This window comes from Myotis davidii, unplaced genomic scaffold (assembly GCF_000327345.1).
Source record: "Myotis davidii unplaced genomic scaffold, ASM32734v1 scaffold590, whole genome shotgun sequence".
Lineage (NCBI taxonomy): Eukaryota > Metazoa > Chordata > Mammalia > Chiroptera > Vespertilionidae > Myotis > Myotis davidii.
In genome coordinates this window covers 192343-208977 of record NW_006282381.1, presented here as the reverse complement: position 1 = coordinate 208977, position 16635 = coordinate 192343, and the positions used below count along the sequence as shown (strand labels likewise).

The window sequence follows — 16635 nt, the reverse complement described above, 5'->3', positions numbered from 1 at the left end:
AACTCTCTCCCTCTCTCTCTTCCTCTAAGAGACCGTCCCCTCGGATAATCAGTCACCCCCGAGGCAGCAGAAACCAGGCCTGGGTAATGGTCTGGCTACAATCACATATTGACCTGCTAAGTTTCGGCTCCCGAGCCCTAAGGTGGAACAGACCCCCCCTGGCTACTTTCCCATGAGACTGGACAGAGGGACCCTGGCAAACACCTCACAGCTGTGCTCAGCACCCAGAGAAAGGACTCATGACCTCATCTCCGCCCGCCAGTCAGCTCCCAGCACAGCTCCAACCCTAGCGCCCCCGTCCTGGGATGTTGTCCCACAGGGTCTGTAACTCACACACCACGGGGCAGTTCTGCATCTGAGCACTAGCCTCCGTTCTCCTGGAGGGGCACTCGGAATAAAATAGGTCACGGTTCGATTCCCAGTCAGGGCATATGCTCAGGTTGTGAGCTCGATCCCCAGTGTGGGGTGTGCAGGAAGCAGCTGACACATGACTCTCTCTCTCATCATTTCTTTTTCTAGCTCCCTGTCCCTCTCCCTTTCTCTCTGAAATCAATAAAAATATATTTTTAAAAAATGAGGTATTTGGGGGTGCATGCGCGTGCCCCTGTGTGCGCTGGGCCACGGAGTGATGACTTATGGAGGTAGGTAGAGGGGAACTAGGCTCCACTACACAACTCTCTCCGATTGTATATGTGCTTGGTAGTTTCCATAACGAAAGTGTTTTCATTACTGAGGCTTCTAGCAATGGGCCAGGGAACCCTCATGGGGTTGAGCTGTGCGGTCCGGTGGGAAGGAACCAGAAAAGATTCACCCCGCACCCCAGGTCACGGGGTAGATTCCCACCTGCAGCTGCATCCTCCTTACTGACCTGACTTCCAGAGGCCCCGGGCACTTCTCCAGAGCCTCGCAGAGGTGCGTGAGACTCAGGCCCTCCAGGCGACACTCCCTGAGGCTGAAAAGGAGCAGCAGGCAGGGCAGGGGGTCAGAGAAGGCTGGGGGGGGGGGACCCTGTGCAGCCCCAGGGACTCTCAGCTCCTCCCCCACAGGGTACGCTCTCCACCCCCAAGTCTCCCAGAGCCCCCCATCCCCACCATTCTGACCCTCTGAGCACCCAGCTGCCCTCTCCAGCCCCTCTGTGCTCTCCACTGAGGCCGGCCTGCGTCCGGCCACCACCACTCACCTGGTCCACTTATCACCCCCGGCCTCCCTGCTCGCCTCCCACCCATCCTTCTTCCCCCTGCCAGCGTCCGATGCTTGAGCCGTGCAAACCTGACCAGCCAACCCCCCGCCCCGCACCCCGTGCTGAAACCCTCTGTGGCTCCCCATTGCCCTTAGGCTAAAAGCAAAGAGCCTTCCTCTCCTCCCCCGCCCCCGCCCTCATTCGCTTCCACGCTTCCTGTCTATGCTGTGGCCACACTGAAATGCTGCCCACGAGCCCAGCTTTCCCTCCTCGGGGCCTCTGTGCAAGCTGGCCGGCCACCTGGACACCCTCCCCTCCTCAGGACAACCCTGTTCAGCCCCACCTCGGGTGTCTCTTCTTATGTGAAGAAAATGAGGCCAGGCCGGCATGGCTCAGTGGTTGCACATCAGCCTAAGAACCAGGAGGTCATGGTTTGATTCCCTGGCCAGGGTTGCCAGCTCAATCCCCAGCAGGGAGCGTGCAGGAGGCAGCCAGTCCATGATTCTCTCTCATCATTGATGTTTCTCTCTATCCCCTCTCCCTTCCTCTCTGAAGTCAATAAAAATATATTTAAAAACAAAGAAAAGAAATTGAGGCCAGGAGAGGGAGGGGCCCGCCAGGTCCCACAGCCCGTCTTGGGGGAGCTGGAAGCCTGCAGAGAAATCAGTGTGGGGTTGGAGTGCGGGGCCCACAGCCCCATCACCAGTCCTCACACTCACCCTCCCTCTCCCTTTCTCTCAAGTTCCCTTTCTCCTCTCTCCCAATCCCCAGCCTGACCCCCAGGCTCTCCTCGCTCCTTGAGCCCTCTCCCCACTGTGGTTACCCCCAAACAAGACGTGGGTAAGAAGGTACCAGAAGCTCCTGGGGACGCAGCGCTGACCGGACCCCAAGGACTGGGCTTGGGCGGGGGACTCTGGCGGAGGGCGGCGGGCCGACAGATGCCTTGGGTGGGGAAACGTTTGGAGAGGAAAGTTGAGATCATCCACATTAGAAGCTCAGGCCCATCAGTGAGGGCAGGGAGGGGCCCTCAAGACAATCAATCCCCTCACTGTACAGATGGGGAAACTGAGGCCCACCTGTCCACGGGGGCGGCCCCTGACAGGTTAGGGGGAGCCAGGACAGAGCCTCTCCTCACTCTGATCACAGATGTGGCCGTCACATGACTTGTCTCCCTGTGCCTCCACAGTGTGGGCCTCAAAAACCCAGAGGGTCCCCAGAAATAGAGACCCTAGACCAAGGCCAGCCCTGGTTTCAAAAGCCACCTGGGGAAGGGACGCTGCCACCTGCCTGCCTGCCGCACCAGCCCAGGCGCCCGCATCAGGTGGCTCTGGCGCTTGCCAACCTGCCCAGTGAGACCGCGGTGCCCACCAGGGGGCAGCCGGGAGCACCTGCGAGAAGTCACTATTGCTCTTTGTTTACAGCACAGACCTGGAAACTTTCAGAGCGCCAACGGCTCTTGGCTTCTCAGATGCGCTCCTAGCTCCTCAGGGTGTGAAAGGGCAGTGACTCATAAGAGACTGTGAGTCTGCAGAGGCTGCAAAAGTCCCCCAGACACTTCCTTCTCCCCTCCCCCACAGCGGCAGCTGCCACCCCAGCTCCACTCTGGTGCCTGCCGCCCAGCGTCCCCTCCCTCCCTCTGCACTGGCTTCTTCCAAGAGGGTGAAGCCAGCAGATTCCTGCAAATTCATATGGAGGGGAGTTTACTTTAGAGCTGACAGTGGTCCGCATGGGTCTGGGGTGGGGGGCTCCTCCAGGAAATAGGGGCCAGAGGGAAAGGGGAGCCCGCCTCACCCTGGGAGCTCTCCGCCCTCACCTGGCTCTTCTGCCGCCTCTCAGGACCACGTGCTGGCTCTCAAAGCTGCAGGAAGAAGGGAGGCAGCAATCAGAGACCAGGCGAAGGGCCCACTGACCAGGTCAAGGGCATGAGAGCAGACTGACCAGGTCAAGGGGAGGCTGGAGGGCAGCCTGCATTCTTTCTCAGCAAATACCACAGTAACTATATGACAACCGCTGCATGTATTAAGGCACATACAAAGCACACCAGCCACATGATCTCTGTTGAGTCTCATGCGAAAACTGTGAGGTAAAGAAGTATTCTTACCCCATTTTACAGACGAGGAAACGGAGGCGTGGAGAGGCTCAGTGACCTGCTAGAAGCTGTACCGTAGGGAACTGGTGAGCCTGGATTTGAACCTGGTCTGTCTGCTCTCACACTGCCCACTCTTAGGAGGGGGAGGGGAGGGATGGGCAGGCCTTTCAAGGAAGCATGCATGGTCTACATTGCATGTCCCAGAGCTGTGTGGCTGGGTGCATTTTCCCTTCTATAGTTTCATCAGCTCCAGAGATCCCACAATTAAAGCGAGTCCCTGAGCACGCAGTGGTCACAAGGGTGTTCCCAGTTTTCTTAGAAGTCTCCCAGAACAGCCTGGCCCACGTGGCTTAATGGTTGAGCATTGACCGATAAACTAGGAGGTTCAATTCCCAGCCAGGGCACATGCCTGAGTTGCGGGCTCCATCCCCAGTGAGTGGTGTGCAGGAGGCAGTGGGTCAGTGATTCCCTCTCATCATTGATGTTTCTATCTCTCTCCCTTCCTCTCTGAATTCAAGAAAAATATATACGAAAAAGTCTCCCAGAATAACCCAGAGAGTGAGGGAGTCCATGGATTGTGTCCCATGGAGAAATTTGAGTGTCCTGGGCTATGTTCATTCATTCATTCATTCACTCATTCATTCACTCACTCATTCATTCATTCATTCCTTCAGCAGGCACCCATCCCACACACACTGACCCGGGGACCCCAGGGGCCCTGAGGATGCCTGTGGTGAATGCAGACGAGGGGGCCGGGCGGGGCCCTGAGGCTCACTCACCTGATGTCCAGCTGGAGGACCCACGGCACCGCAGAGAAACACTGGGCCAAACTGAACACAGTGTCCAGGGACAAGCGGTTCTCACTGAGGCTGGGGAATCACAGGTGTGGTGTCGGCAGGGGTCCCAGTCTTGTTTCAAGAGACAAGACTGAAAGCACCCTCTGTGTGGTCAGAGCACAGGTCAGGGGAGGGCGGTCCCCCCCGTCTGGATGATGAAACTCACTAGGAGCTCTCATAGGTGAGCGCGCCTCTTCCAGCTCCCCACTCGGATGGGGAAACCGAGGCCCAGAAAGCAGCCAGGTCTCGCCCAAAGTTACAAGACACACGGGTGACAGAGCTGCGATTAGACCCGGTGGCTCCCTCTAGCTGCGATGAAGGTGGGGAGTGCTTTTAGGCGCCCGATAAAGGGGAGTGGTGCCCGGTGACCAATGTCTGTCCACCTGTGGTGGTGGCTTTTTTTTGCCATTTAAGGACGGCCGCCTCGGGACGGGGGCCCTGGTAGGTGCCTGCAGACTCTCGCAGGCTCTGGGTCAGATTCGGCGTCCACAGTGTGGAGACAGTCACATGGGGATTTGCCCCGAAACATAGCATTTGCCTGCAGTGGGGAGGCCCTCCGCCTCACCCAGGTGCAGGCCCCTCCTCTCCTTCCCAGCATCCCAGGGAGCCTGTCGGAGCAGGAAGGGCCCCAGGCCACAGACTCCTTCTAAGGTTGGAGCCAAAGCACACCCCCGCTACTGTTTATCAGGAGGTGATGGAACCCGCTCAAGGTCACACCAGGACCTGGGACCTGGGACCGCTCTCCAGGGCTCCTCTCGCTTTGTCCCAGAAGAGCTTGGGAGGAGGGGATGTGGGGCCAAGAACACAGGAGGCTTTCAGGGCCCGGGAAGTCTGGTCGCTGCAGGCAAAGGCTGGGGTTCCTGGTCTCCTACCAGACCTCCCCTCTGAGAATCTCCCGTCTCTGCCAGGTCCTCCAGATGCCCCGGGCTCCCTGCTTGGGTGTCCTGTGGGATCCGAACCCTCTCTGCCTACCAGCTTGCACCCAGCCAACAGCCCTGCCCTGCACCCAGGGCCAGAAAGGCTGCCAGCCCTACATCAATCAGTCATACTTCCCACCTGCCTTGCCTGGGGTGACTGGGCCTCCCAGGAACAGACTCGGGAAGTGAAACCTTAAATCAGAAGCTGGACCATTGAGTCACAGACGCCAGCCTCGATATGAATGAGAATCACGCCCTGTCCTGAGCACTCCCCACGTGCCAGGGACTGGGCCAGGCAACGGACAGGCCTTTTCTCATTTAATCTTTCTGAGAAGCCACGGAGGGAGAGAGATGGGACATAAGGAGAGCCTCCCTCACTCTGCCGCCCCCACCCCCACCCCCCAGCCACATCCCCTCATTGCCATGAGGACAGCTAGCTACTCACTTCAAGGACTGCAGAGGGCCCAGCGCTGGGAGCCACCGAGCCAGCTGAGCCGCACCTTCATCCCCCAGAGCATTGCTTGATAAGCTGGGAGGGGCGGGGAGAACGGGTTGGTGGAGGGAGGGGTGGGCAGGAGTTTTGTCTCTCCATCCCACCGCCTCAATCACTCCGCTTCTCCTGAAACTGGACACGGTGTGGTGGGGCCAGACTTTAGCAGGTGGCGCTGGGTCAGCTGGGGTCTCCCCCAGGTTCTTATCCTGGGGTTTGTGACTCCGAGGGGGTCAGGGATGGGCTTCAGGGGGGAGTCAAGTGTGGGGGAACCTATATTCCAGGGGGAAGAGGCACAACTTTCACCAGATTCTCTATTGCAGCAGGAGGTCCATATCTTAAAAAGCAAAACAAAACCCAGCTCTCACTCACTGCTCAGCCCCACCCACCCGCCTTCCGACCGCGCCACTCACTCGAGGTGGCCCAGGCGACAGCTTCCTTCTAGGGCCTTGCAGAGCTGCTGCAGGTGCTCAGCTTGCAAACCGCAGTGTGTCAGCCTGCGGAGGCAAAACCACAGCCCTGCAGCCCCGCCACAGAGGCCAGAGCGGGCTGGCCCCAAGCACACAGGCTTGCAGCAGGGACTGGGGCAGACGCATCTGGCACCCAGACAGACAGACAAAGAGGGACCAACACGTAACACACAGACGTCACACACAGGCAGAGGAAAACCAGAGTCAGCGGCACAGCGAGAGGGACACCAAGATGGACAAAGAGAGGAGAGAGAGAGAGATAGAGAGAGAGAGAGAGAGAGAGAGAGAGAGAGAGAGAGAGAGAGAGGGCACAGATGCACACACACACACACACACACACGTGCATGTGTGCATGGTGCCAGAGAAGGACAAACAGACAATGAGAAAAGGTCCACAGAAAACCAGACAGACATGATCTGAGAGAGACAGACAGAGGGAGGGAGAGGCAGATGGACAGAGAAGAGAGAGGCCAGAGGAGAACCGATGAGTGTCCTGGGGGGCTGAGCTGAGCCTCAGGGCCTGAAAAGAAGGGGCTGCAAGCCCCCCATGCTCTCTGCCCAGAGTTCCCACACCCCCTCAGCTGCTGGAAGTTAGGGGCACTTAAGGGGGGAGCTGGTGGGGAAGGTGACTATGGAGGGCTGGGCAGGAGAGTGGGAGGCAGGGAAGCCAGGCCCCAACTCCTGGCTAGAGCAGATCCTGTCATCCAGGGAGCAGCTGGGGCTGGGAGCCAGGGGCGGGCTTTGTGCAGAGGGAGGGAGGGAGCGGGAGCCACACCCAGGCCCTGAAGGTTGTCACCATACCTGATCCTCAGGGAGCTCGGGGGCAGCTCAGAGGACATCTGGAGCGTAAGGCTGTCAAGAAACGCAGCCCTGGAGAGACACACACCAGGCCAGGCTGAGCAAACGCGCTTCCCACCATGCAGTCTCCACCCAGGCCTGGAGACCGCCAGACCTTGGTTCCACCAGGCTCCTCTGTGTCCTGGCTGTGTCACCTGGGACAATCACTTAGGCTCTTACTGGAGAATGTACGTGAGTTGCCTTAGTTTGGTGCTTGGTGCTTCATTAACCTTGGCCGTTAGCATCATTAACATCCTCCCCCTCATCATCATTGCCTTCAGAGATGCCAGCCTCAGCTTCAGGCAAGCCTCCGAAAGCTCAGACCCTACAGAAGACCTTGCAGGTGGACACTGAGGAGCACAGAGCTGAGTCTCTGCCTATGTGCTGGGCCGGGGCAATCCAGGAAGGCACCCTGGAGGAAGCAAACACTCTCTAAGGGTCCTTGTGCCAAAGGGAGCCAGAAATTCTGGCCAAAATCAGACGCGTAGGCCAGGCGATCCTCGGGTTCAGGCCGAAGGGCCTGGGTCTCTCTGGCTACCCTGCGCCTGCCCCAGCGAGGTGCCATCTCCATCCTGAATCACAGGGCTCTCTTCAGGCGCCCCTAGGGGATGGGACAGCATCTCTCCCTTGACCCTCCCCTGTAGGGCTGCATCCCCCTCTATGCCCGCTGGCTTGCTGAGCCTATGTGAATGTTAAGGTTCCTTGGCAGTTGAGTGGCACTGACCAGCTGTGGGAGCCAGGGAGGGGGTGGCCCTGGCCTAGGGTGAGGTCGGGATGGTGTTGGGGCCCTACCTCTCCTGGGTCCCCTCCTGCTCCTCCGGTTCTGGGGCAAACGTGAGAACCACAGTTTTGTGCATGAGGCTGCGGAGAGAAGGGAGGGAGGAGGCAAGAGGCTTATGGAGTTCCGGCTGCGACGGATCATTCTGTTTTTGTTTTTGTTTTTGTTAATCCTCAGCTGAGAATATTTTTCCATTGATTTTTAGAGTGGAAGGGAGGGTGAGAGACAGAGAGAGAGAGAAACATTGATGTGAGAGAGGTTGCCTCCTGCACGCACCCCGACTGGGGCCAGGGGATCCAGCCTGCAACCGGGGTACATGCCCTTGACCGGAATCAAACCCTTCCGTCTGCAGGCTGACGCTCTCTCCGCGGAGCTAACTGGCCAGGGCCCGGGTCATTTTTTAGCCTGACCTGGAGGAACCTCCTGGTTGCCATCCCCCAGCCTCTAGCTGCAGTCACTTCCTCTGACCTCCCCTGACCCTCTGAGCTTCCAGGGGCCTGCAGTCTTTCTTTCACAGATTTCAAACTATCGTGAGCCCTCGTTTCCGGGCACGCCCTTGAAAGAAAACCTCAGTGCTGTGGTCTCTGTGGTTTGGGCGTCGGGCTGAAACCCTCCCTCGGTCCACCGGTGGCACCTGGGCGGAGGTTGCTTGCCCAGCAGAGGGAGGTCGCTGCCAGGTCGGGGCAGACATTGAGAACCCACAGGAGGCTGTGACGTACAGCCCGGCATCCCTAACCTCGCCTTGCCAACCGAATGTATATATTTTTTCTCATTATAAAAGTCCCACTTCATCCCTATGGAGAACTTAGAAAATATAATAAAGTAAAAAGAAAATCACCCCCGTCTCTCCCACGTATCAGTGACCACTGACGACATTTGGGAGAGGGTCCTTCAAAGTATTTTGCTTTTTAATGCAGTGAATGTTCTTTTCCTTTTCCTTTTTCTTAAAAATGGGATTAAAATGACAAATTTTCTTCTAAAAATCAGGTTTTCAAGGGACAGATGCTGCAAGAGTGACACAGTGCGGGTAATTATTGGTGGGAACTGGTGTTCGTTACACCACGCTCCCTACCTTGGAGTTTGTTTGAAAAGCTTTGTTAGAAAAATGCCGCGTTAACATGCTTATGTGTGCTGTCTGCACCACCCATACTAACCCTGCAGCCATATCGTGGTTTTGTTAGGTCCCTCCCTCTGGAGGCAACCTGACCGGGAATGATGGGAGGAGCCGGAGCTCTGGGCCCGAGGAGGGCGTGGTGACAGGCGTCCACGGCCAGCTCTCACCTGATGTGCAGGTCTGCCAGGTTCTGGCACATGCTCACTGCCCTCAGCACCCAGGGCAGCCCCGCCACCGAGAGTCCGTTGTCACTGAGGCTGTGGGGAGGAGGGGGCGGCAGCCATCAGCAGGCGGCTGAAGTCCCCAGTCCCCTCCTCCTGGCTCAGCCGCTGCCTGGCTGTCCCTCTTGGGGTGTCCTGGGTCCTGGGCCAGGGGCGTCTCAAAGGATTCCAGCTCAGGTGGATGAGCTGAGAGACGCAGGGCCCTGCCCCACTCAGAGAATCAAGTTCTCCAGCTGAGTGACCAGAACTGACCCACGGCTTTCGCCCCTCGGAGCCTCAGTGGAGATGCTCATAGCTCATAGCACCATTCTAAGCGCATTTAACAAGTGGGGAAACGGAGGCTGGGAGACGTTAGAGTACTTTCCCAGGGTCACAAAGCTACCAAATGAGAGCCAGGAATTCAATACAAAGCCAAGGTTCCACATCAGTTACCCAACCTCAACACCCCCACCCCAGCCCACATGCCACCCAAACAGCACCCCCACTTTACCATGCAACAGCGTAGCATGCCCCACAGCTCAATACCCTTTCTTTCCATCCCACCACCCCCACAACCCACCCCTCACCCAACACCGTATCTCCAGCCTCACACACCACTTCCCACCCCACCATCCCACCCCAACACCCCAGCACCCATCCATCCCATCCCCCAACATTGGCTCAATGCAACACTCCACCCCACCTCATCCCACGCCACCGGGGGCTGTTGTAAGGACAAACTAGATCGCAAGCCACTGAGGTACAAGGGACCCATTCTACCAGGGTTTTCATAATTGGCTCATGTCAGAGGCAAAAGCAGGGCATGGTTGAGCCACTTGGACTTTGCTGGAGTTTGAAGAAGGTGGGGGTGGGGGGCGGTGGGGAGCAGCTCCCTCGGTGACGATAGGCATGGGGACCCTCTGGGACTCTCGGGGCTCTGTTACCCAACAGTGGGGTGGGCCACTCACTCCAGCTTCCCGGCGATGTGCAGTTGGGGGGCAGCCTCTGCCACCAGTCGACAGCCTTCGTCCTCCAGCTGGTTCCCTGAGAGACTGAGACAGAGGGGCCCGCTGCCTGTGCTGCTGGGGGGGTCCCTCCCCAGCCCTCCACATGCACGCTCCCCCTCATTGACTTCCAGCAAAACATCATTCCGGTAAGTGATCCTTCATAATAATGAGTGTAAAAGACTGTGTACGGCCTGCCAGGCACCGTCCTAGGGGCCTTTGCAACGATGGCATTTTTACTCCCCCTAACAGCCCTACGACGTGGGCGCTATTGTTACCCTCATCTTACTGATGAGTACGCTAAGGTTCAGACTGGTTAGGGCAGTTGCCCAAAGGCGGACCTGGGGTTTGAACCCAGGCAGCCTGACTTCACGGCCCCGCCCGCAACCATTAATTTATGCCACAACCTACACGAGTGCTTCTTGTGACCAACTTCATGATGATGGGGGCATATGACCTGCTCTGGGGTCAGGGAAGGCTTCCCTGATGTTTGAGCTGCAGGCTAGCGAAACTAGTTCAATCAGCAAGGGGCGGAGAGAGATGGGGCCGGAGGAGCAGTCCACCAAGGGCACATTTGAGGACCGGAAAGGGAGCCTGTGTGTCTGGAGGGAAGACCGAGCGGAGGGCGGGGTCAGATGGGGTTTGGGGGCTGGGAGCAGGGTTCCGGATCACATGGGGTTTTAGGATTCGGGCTTCATCCTGAGCAGCGGGAAGGAGCGAAGGGGACAGGCAGGAGTGACACACAGGTCACACCCTGCCAGGTGGAAGCGGTAGCTATTATATAATAGCTTCCCCCAGATCCTTAAGGAGGCATCTTCCCCACACTGTCCACCCCAAACGGAGGCCCTTCCTACCCTGCCCTGCCCTGCCCTCCCGTCTTCTGCCCCAGATCACCCCATGATACTCACTCTACTTCCTCCAGGAGGGGGCCTTCCCGGAGCTGGGCTATGAGCATCTCCACGTCCCTGACGGTTAGGCAACACTTCTGCAGCCTGGGGTGGCACAGGGAGCAGAGGGGCTCAGGGCAAGAAGCTGCACGATGCCTCCTCCGGCTCCTGGCCCCGCCGCAAGGCATGGGACCTGGGGGAGCCAGGAGGCCGACAGACCTGGTGTTGAATCCTGGCCCTGCTTCTCAGTCACTGGGTCATCTCGGACCAGGCACTTAAGCTATTTGAGACTCAGTGTTCCCCTCTGTCAAATGGGAACAATAATGTGGACTTTGCAGAATGTGCAAAAGAATAACAACGAGGTGATGGATATAAAATACCACCGTGCCCAGCACACAGCGAGGGCCCATTAAATGACAATTACTGTTGCCGTTGTTGCGCCAGATGCTCCTTGTTCAGGCTGGGATGGGTTATTCATGTCCTTTCCCTGCCCCAGGTCTGCTTTCCCCTTTCCCCTTTCCCCACTCTGCGCCTCCCCTGGGAAGACACCCTCCACCCCTATCACATCCCTCCTCCGAAGGCCATGGATCCCATCGAGGTACCTGAGGGCCAAGCTTCTGCTCCGAGCCTCTTTCTGGCCGGCGTTTCCCCGTTGGGCTGGGGATCTGGCAAGAACAAGTCCAACATTGGCCTGGGCTGGGGAGCTCAGGCTCTGCTCTTGGCTTCTAGGGGCTGAAGCCTCCTTAGCATGACCCACAGTGAATGAGCAACAAAGCCGGCTGCTGGAGGTGCTCACGGCACTATGCAGCGAAGCCGCAGGAGCAGACGTTTGGAGCCAAAGGGAACCTTTATTCAAATGCTGACTCTGCCATAGAGAGCTGTGCGGCCTTGGGCAAGTCACTTCACCCCTCAGAGCCTCCATTTTCTCTTTTCTGACAGGAAATGACAATAGCTGGCATATAGGGTGACGGGAGGACTGAATGGGGTGACCACAGACACGAAAGTGAAGCTCAACAAAAAGCATCCGCTGTTGTGTAAGGGGCCATGGTCTCCGCGTGTAGATGTACCATCCGCGGTTCAGAAGGCCAGGAACACGGGCCATACATGAGTCAGGCTGTGGATAGCCACGGCGCCTCCAGGCTCCCTCCCCCTGGGCCCGGGGAGGGCTGGGGCGGGAGAGAAGCTGGGACAGTGTGAGCCACGTTTACACTGACTTGGAGATCAGTGCCATCCACAGAACTACCCGGGGCAATGGAAAGGTTTTGTGTCTGGGCCCCCCGTGGTGGGAGCCACTGGCCTCCTATGGCCAACGAGCCCCTGAAATGTGGCTGATGTGACTGATGACATGAAATGCCCATTTTACTTCATATAAGTTTAAATAGTCACATGTGGCTAGTGGCTACCGTATTGGGTACCACCTCTCTGGACAGTCGGGGCGGGGGGGAGAAGGACAGTGGTCCCACTGAGTCACTGTGGGTGAGGGGCGTGAGGCTCAGAGCCGGGGACGGACTTGCTCAGGGACCCACAGCGTCGTCTGTTTCGGAGTCTCAGCTGGGAGTGGTGTGGGGACGCACCGTCCGAATGTTCTTTCACGGAAAGGCAACTGCCCTTCCGTTGGCCACCCAGGGCTGGCCAAGCTGGAATCCATGCACAGCTGAGGAGCCAGCACTTGAGTGCCAGCTGGCTGCCAGCAGGGTTCTAAGCATTAATGTATTAATTTGTTTAATGCTCAGGACAACTGTAAGATGTAGGCACCATAATTGCCCCCCCCCCCTTTTTTGTGCAGTTTGGAGACTTTCCCCCACCCCCACCCCAAGGGGCTGGCTCACTCTGGGAGCGGAAGTCCGTTGCCAACTCTGGGAAGTCAGTCACTTCTCAGGGCAGCAGCAGCAGCAAAAAAGGAGGATCCCCACATCCCAGCTCGCCCTCAGCGCCCTTGGCCACCTTTCCCCACAACGGCCTGAGCCCAGACCAGCCCCCACCCTAACTTCTTACCCAGGTAGCTCCGCAGCTGTCTCTGTGGGCGGGGAGAGAAGGATGATGAGGTCCGCCTCCCTGCAGGGCCAGACACCAAGCCATGAAACCCGTGGGGTGGAAACCAGCACCTCACCCCCTCCCTGCGCGCCCCGTGCTGTCCCAAACCCCCAGAGGAAGCGGACTTTGTGACTGACAATCACAAAACCGGCTAAGGTGCTCCAAATCAGACATGTAAAAAGGTGACGACGCCCTTGCTTGACGAATCCAGGGTTTCAAAAAGCCAGGAAAACAACTTTTACGAGAGAGATAATAGAAATCAGGAACGCACCGATTTTATGAGAGTTCCTGTGTTTTAAGAGTAAGAGGCATAGATAACACTGAACCTGCCCGTGATCCCACAGGCAGCGCTGGTTCAGCACCACGGAGAGCGATACACGGCGCCTCATTCCGAGCTATGCCCATACTTCCTGGATTTTTTTTCCCCCTTTCGTTATTCATTCCTTCATCCCTCTGTTGGTCCGTCCATCCATCTTTCCATTCATTCACTTGCTGAGTACCTGGTACCAGGCCCGAGCTAGGCTCTGGACACACGGATGTGAGTAAAACAGACTTGCACACTAGGGCTTCCTCTTTTCCTAGCCCCTCCTCTTTTCTCAAGACCCCGGAGGCCAGGCTCCCACGCCTTCTGCTCACCTGACTTGCAGCATCCTGATAGTCGGGCACGTGACTGCCGCCTCGGTCAAGCCCAGCAGGGTCGCCATGGAGACATGGTTGTGGCTCAGGCTGCATGATTGAGGCGAAGGTGTCAGGAGTGAGTCCCCCATCCCATGGGCCCCAGACCTTTGCTCTCTGAGGTCGGAGGGCGACTCAGGCAGGTGGAAGGGCCGCTTACTCAAGCTTCCGGAGCGTCGGCAGGCAAGGGAGGACCTTCACGAGGCTCAGCAACTCCTGGTTCTTGAGCTGGTTGTCCTGAAAGCTACAAGGGAGCCCAAGTCCCTCAGCCCTGGGGTGGGGACCCTTAGAAGCTCCAATTGGCAAGGGACGGGCATGGCCACCCTCATGGGGGAGACACAACACAGGGTCCCAGAAGGAGTTGGTGACCTGCTCCATGGGATTCAATAGGTCCAGCTAGGAGGCAAGGCCCTCTGCTGGCCTCGATACTGTCCTCATTCAGTCCCTCTGGTGGCCCAAGGGACCCAGCGGGTGGACTAGGAAGGCTTTGTGAGGTGGGATGAGGGGACCCAGCACCCTGCTCTCAGGAACATGTCTGGGATGTGCCTGAGGCTCAAGTTCATCAGGGCCTCTTGCCTCCCAAGTGATGAGTGGTCTAGGCTGGGCTGCAGGAAATGCCGCTTCCGGCCTCAGCTCTGGCCCTGACTCAGCAGAGCCCTAGGCCAAGCACCTTCCTCTCTGACCTCATATTCCTCACCCATCAAATGGGACCCACAGCCCAGTCCTGCCTGGGTTCCTGCCTGGACTCCTGCCCGGGTTCCTGGCATCCACAGCCCAGTCCTGCCCGGGTTCCTGCCTGGGCTCCTGCCCAGGTTCCTGGCATCCACAGCCCAGTTCTGCCTGGGTTCCAGGCTGGAGGGACAGAAGAACTGAAGAGTTCGCGGTGCCTTTGTGTGTGACCGCTCTGGTCAGGAAACTTGTTTGGAAATGCTGAACTTGTTGACATTTACTTCTCTAATTATTGAGGGTGACCTTGATCTTTTCTTCCATCGGGCACAGTGAGCATGCATAGAGACACCCAGCAGGGGGGACAGAGCAGAGCTGTGGTCCAGCTAATGCTCCATTACGCAAGAGGCGCACCCTAGTGCTAGGCTGCACCTAGGGATGAAGGGGTGCTTTTTCTAAAGCTCACAAAGGTGCCAGCTGGCACTGGGTCCGCCCGTGAGCTGCTGAGGAGGCGCCCTGGCCCCACCCTTCTCCAGCCACTCATCACGGACACAGGTAGGAGTATGTATGTGGAGCTAAGTGTGCATGTGTGTGTGCACTGCACATATGCACACCTTCGAATGTGCATGCATGTGGGGCATGTACTTAAGAGAGTAGACAAGTGCACGTGTATGTATGTTTCATGCATTTGTGCATGAATGTGAAGGTATGCGTATGTATGATTCGTGCATTTATGGGAACCCACAGTGCCTGACACCAGCCTACTTACTGCCACCCCCCTCTCAAGGTCACAGAAAGAGGGAAGGGGGCCTCAAAACTCAACCTCCTTCAAAACGGCCCAAAATATTAGATGAAAGAAGCTCTTGTCTGGGGTCTTTCGGAGCCTTGAGTTTGGATCCAGCCCCACCCAGATCTTAGAATGATGCCTCCCCTCTCTGAGCCATACTGAAAAACTACCAGTCAGGGCCCCTGAACATGCAAGCCCTGGGCGGTGACCTCTTCCCTCGGCCGGTGAACCCTCCTGGAGATCACTCACCTGACCTCTTCCAGGTGTGGACAGAGGGGCAAAGCCTGCACCAGGTGGTAGATGCCTCGGGCAGTGATCTTACTTCCTGCTAACCTACAGGGTAAGGAAAGATGGATGGGAGAAGCGGGGATGGAAGGGAGGTAGGCCCGATCTGCCCTGCATAGGGTTGAGGGAAGGGAGGAGAGTTCTGGCATCCCCAGCGGTGGAGGACCCCTCTCCATTCCAAGTCCTGGCTCACCCCAGCTTCTTCAGGCTCCCCATTGTCGGCAAGCTCCTGGAGAGGGCTTCTGCAAAGGCGTCCCCACACTTCCTGCTCTTAAAGCTGCCACAGGGGGAGGCAAGGTGGCAGATAATCAATGCTGGGCGGGGCTTAGAGGTCACGCCCACCCCTCCTCCGACAGAAGGAACCGAATAAATACAGTAATGTTAATAGTAGTTGTTGCCCTAGCCAGTTTGGCTCAGTGGATAGAGCATCGGCTCGTGGACCGAAGGGTCCCCAGTTCGATTCTGGTCAAGGGCACATACCTCGTTTGTAGGATCCTCCCTGGCCCAGGCCCTGGTCAGGGCTCATGCAGGAGGCAACCGATCGATGTGTTTCTCTCACATTGGTGTTTCTCTCTGTCTTTCCCTCTCTCTTCTCCTCTCCCTAAAAACCAATGGAAAAATATCCTCAGGTGAGGATTAGCGGGGGGAAATGTAGTAATTGTTATTGCTGTTGCTGTAATGGTTGTAGTAGTCACAAATACTCATCATGGCAGAGACTGCTAACTGCCCACGGAAACCCATCCTCCGTGCATGGAGCTATGCCTGGGACGATGGTTTTTCAGCCAGAGGCGGCATTTCCCAGCCTCCCCTGCAGCTCAATGTGGCCATATGGCTACTAGTATGTTCTCACCACTGGGATGTGACTGGAGGGATGTGCCCTATTTCCAGGAATGAGCTTTTACCGCACGGAGTGTGTCCAATCCATGACCTCTCTTCTCCTTCCCCCAAGCCAGAGCACAGCTAGGCCCCTGTCTCAGCTCTGACCCTGCAGTTCCACATGCCCAAGGAGACGATGAGCAAGAATGGGAGGAACCAGGTCCCTGTGCGACCATGTGAAGCTGAGCCATCCCACGGACCCGGACGCTGAGTCTTCCCAGAGAGAGAAAGAAAATGCTACGGTATTGAATCCATTATATTTTGGGGAGGGTGGGGTGAGGGGTTCTTTGTTCCTGCGGCGGAGCCCTTTCTCTAGCTGCTACACATACTGAGCCTTTCCTGTGGGCCAGGAACTGTGCTAAATGTTTTTCATGCCTTATCTCACCTCACAACACCCCTATGAGGTAGGTTTTATTACTGATTCACTTGAGGGATGAGGAAACGCAGGCTGAGAGGTTAAATAACACTGAAGTCAAAGAGCCTGGAGCAGCACAGCCCGGATCAGCGGCTC

General features: G+C 57.3%; 1 protein-coding gene across 1 annotated transcript in view; it reads right to left on the bottom strand.

Annotated features, from left to right (window-relative positions):
- Positions 1-16635, bottom strand: part of NLRC5 (NLR family, CARD domain containing 5) — a 92033-nt gene that overhangs the window by 46618 nt on the left and 28780 nt on the right. The window contains exons 8-24 of the mRNA XM_006752861.2: positions 15442-15525; positions 15213-15296; positions 13671-13754; positions 13472-13561; positions 12797-12856; positions 11404-11466; positions 10823-10906; positions 9879-9962; positions 8878-8967; positions 7611-7679; positions 6783-6851; positions 5926-6009; positions 5468-5551; positions 4049-4138; positions 2994-3038; positions 2033-2122; positions 869-952 (exon numbers count right to left, since the gene is read on the bottom strand). Of these exons, the coding sequence (XP_006752924.1) occupies positions 869-952; positions 2033-2122; positions 2994-3038; positions 4049-4138; positions 5468-5551; positions 5926-6009; positions 6783-6851; positions 7611-7679; positions 8878-8967; positions 9879-9962; positions 10823-10906; positions 11404-11466; positions 12797-12856; positions 13472-13561; positions 13671-13754; positions 15213-15296; positions 15442-15525 (1338 nt within the window). The remainder of the gene's footprint in view (positions 1-868; positions 953-2032; positions 2123-2993; positions 3039-4048; positions 4139-5467; positions 5552-5925; positions 6010-6782; positions 6852-7610; positions 7680-8877; positions 8968-9878; positions 9963-10822; positions 10907-11403; positions 11467-12796; positions 12857-13471; positions 13562-13670; positions 13755-15212; positions 15297-15441; positions 15526-16635) is intronic.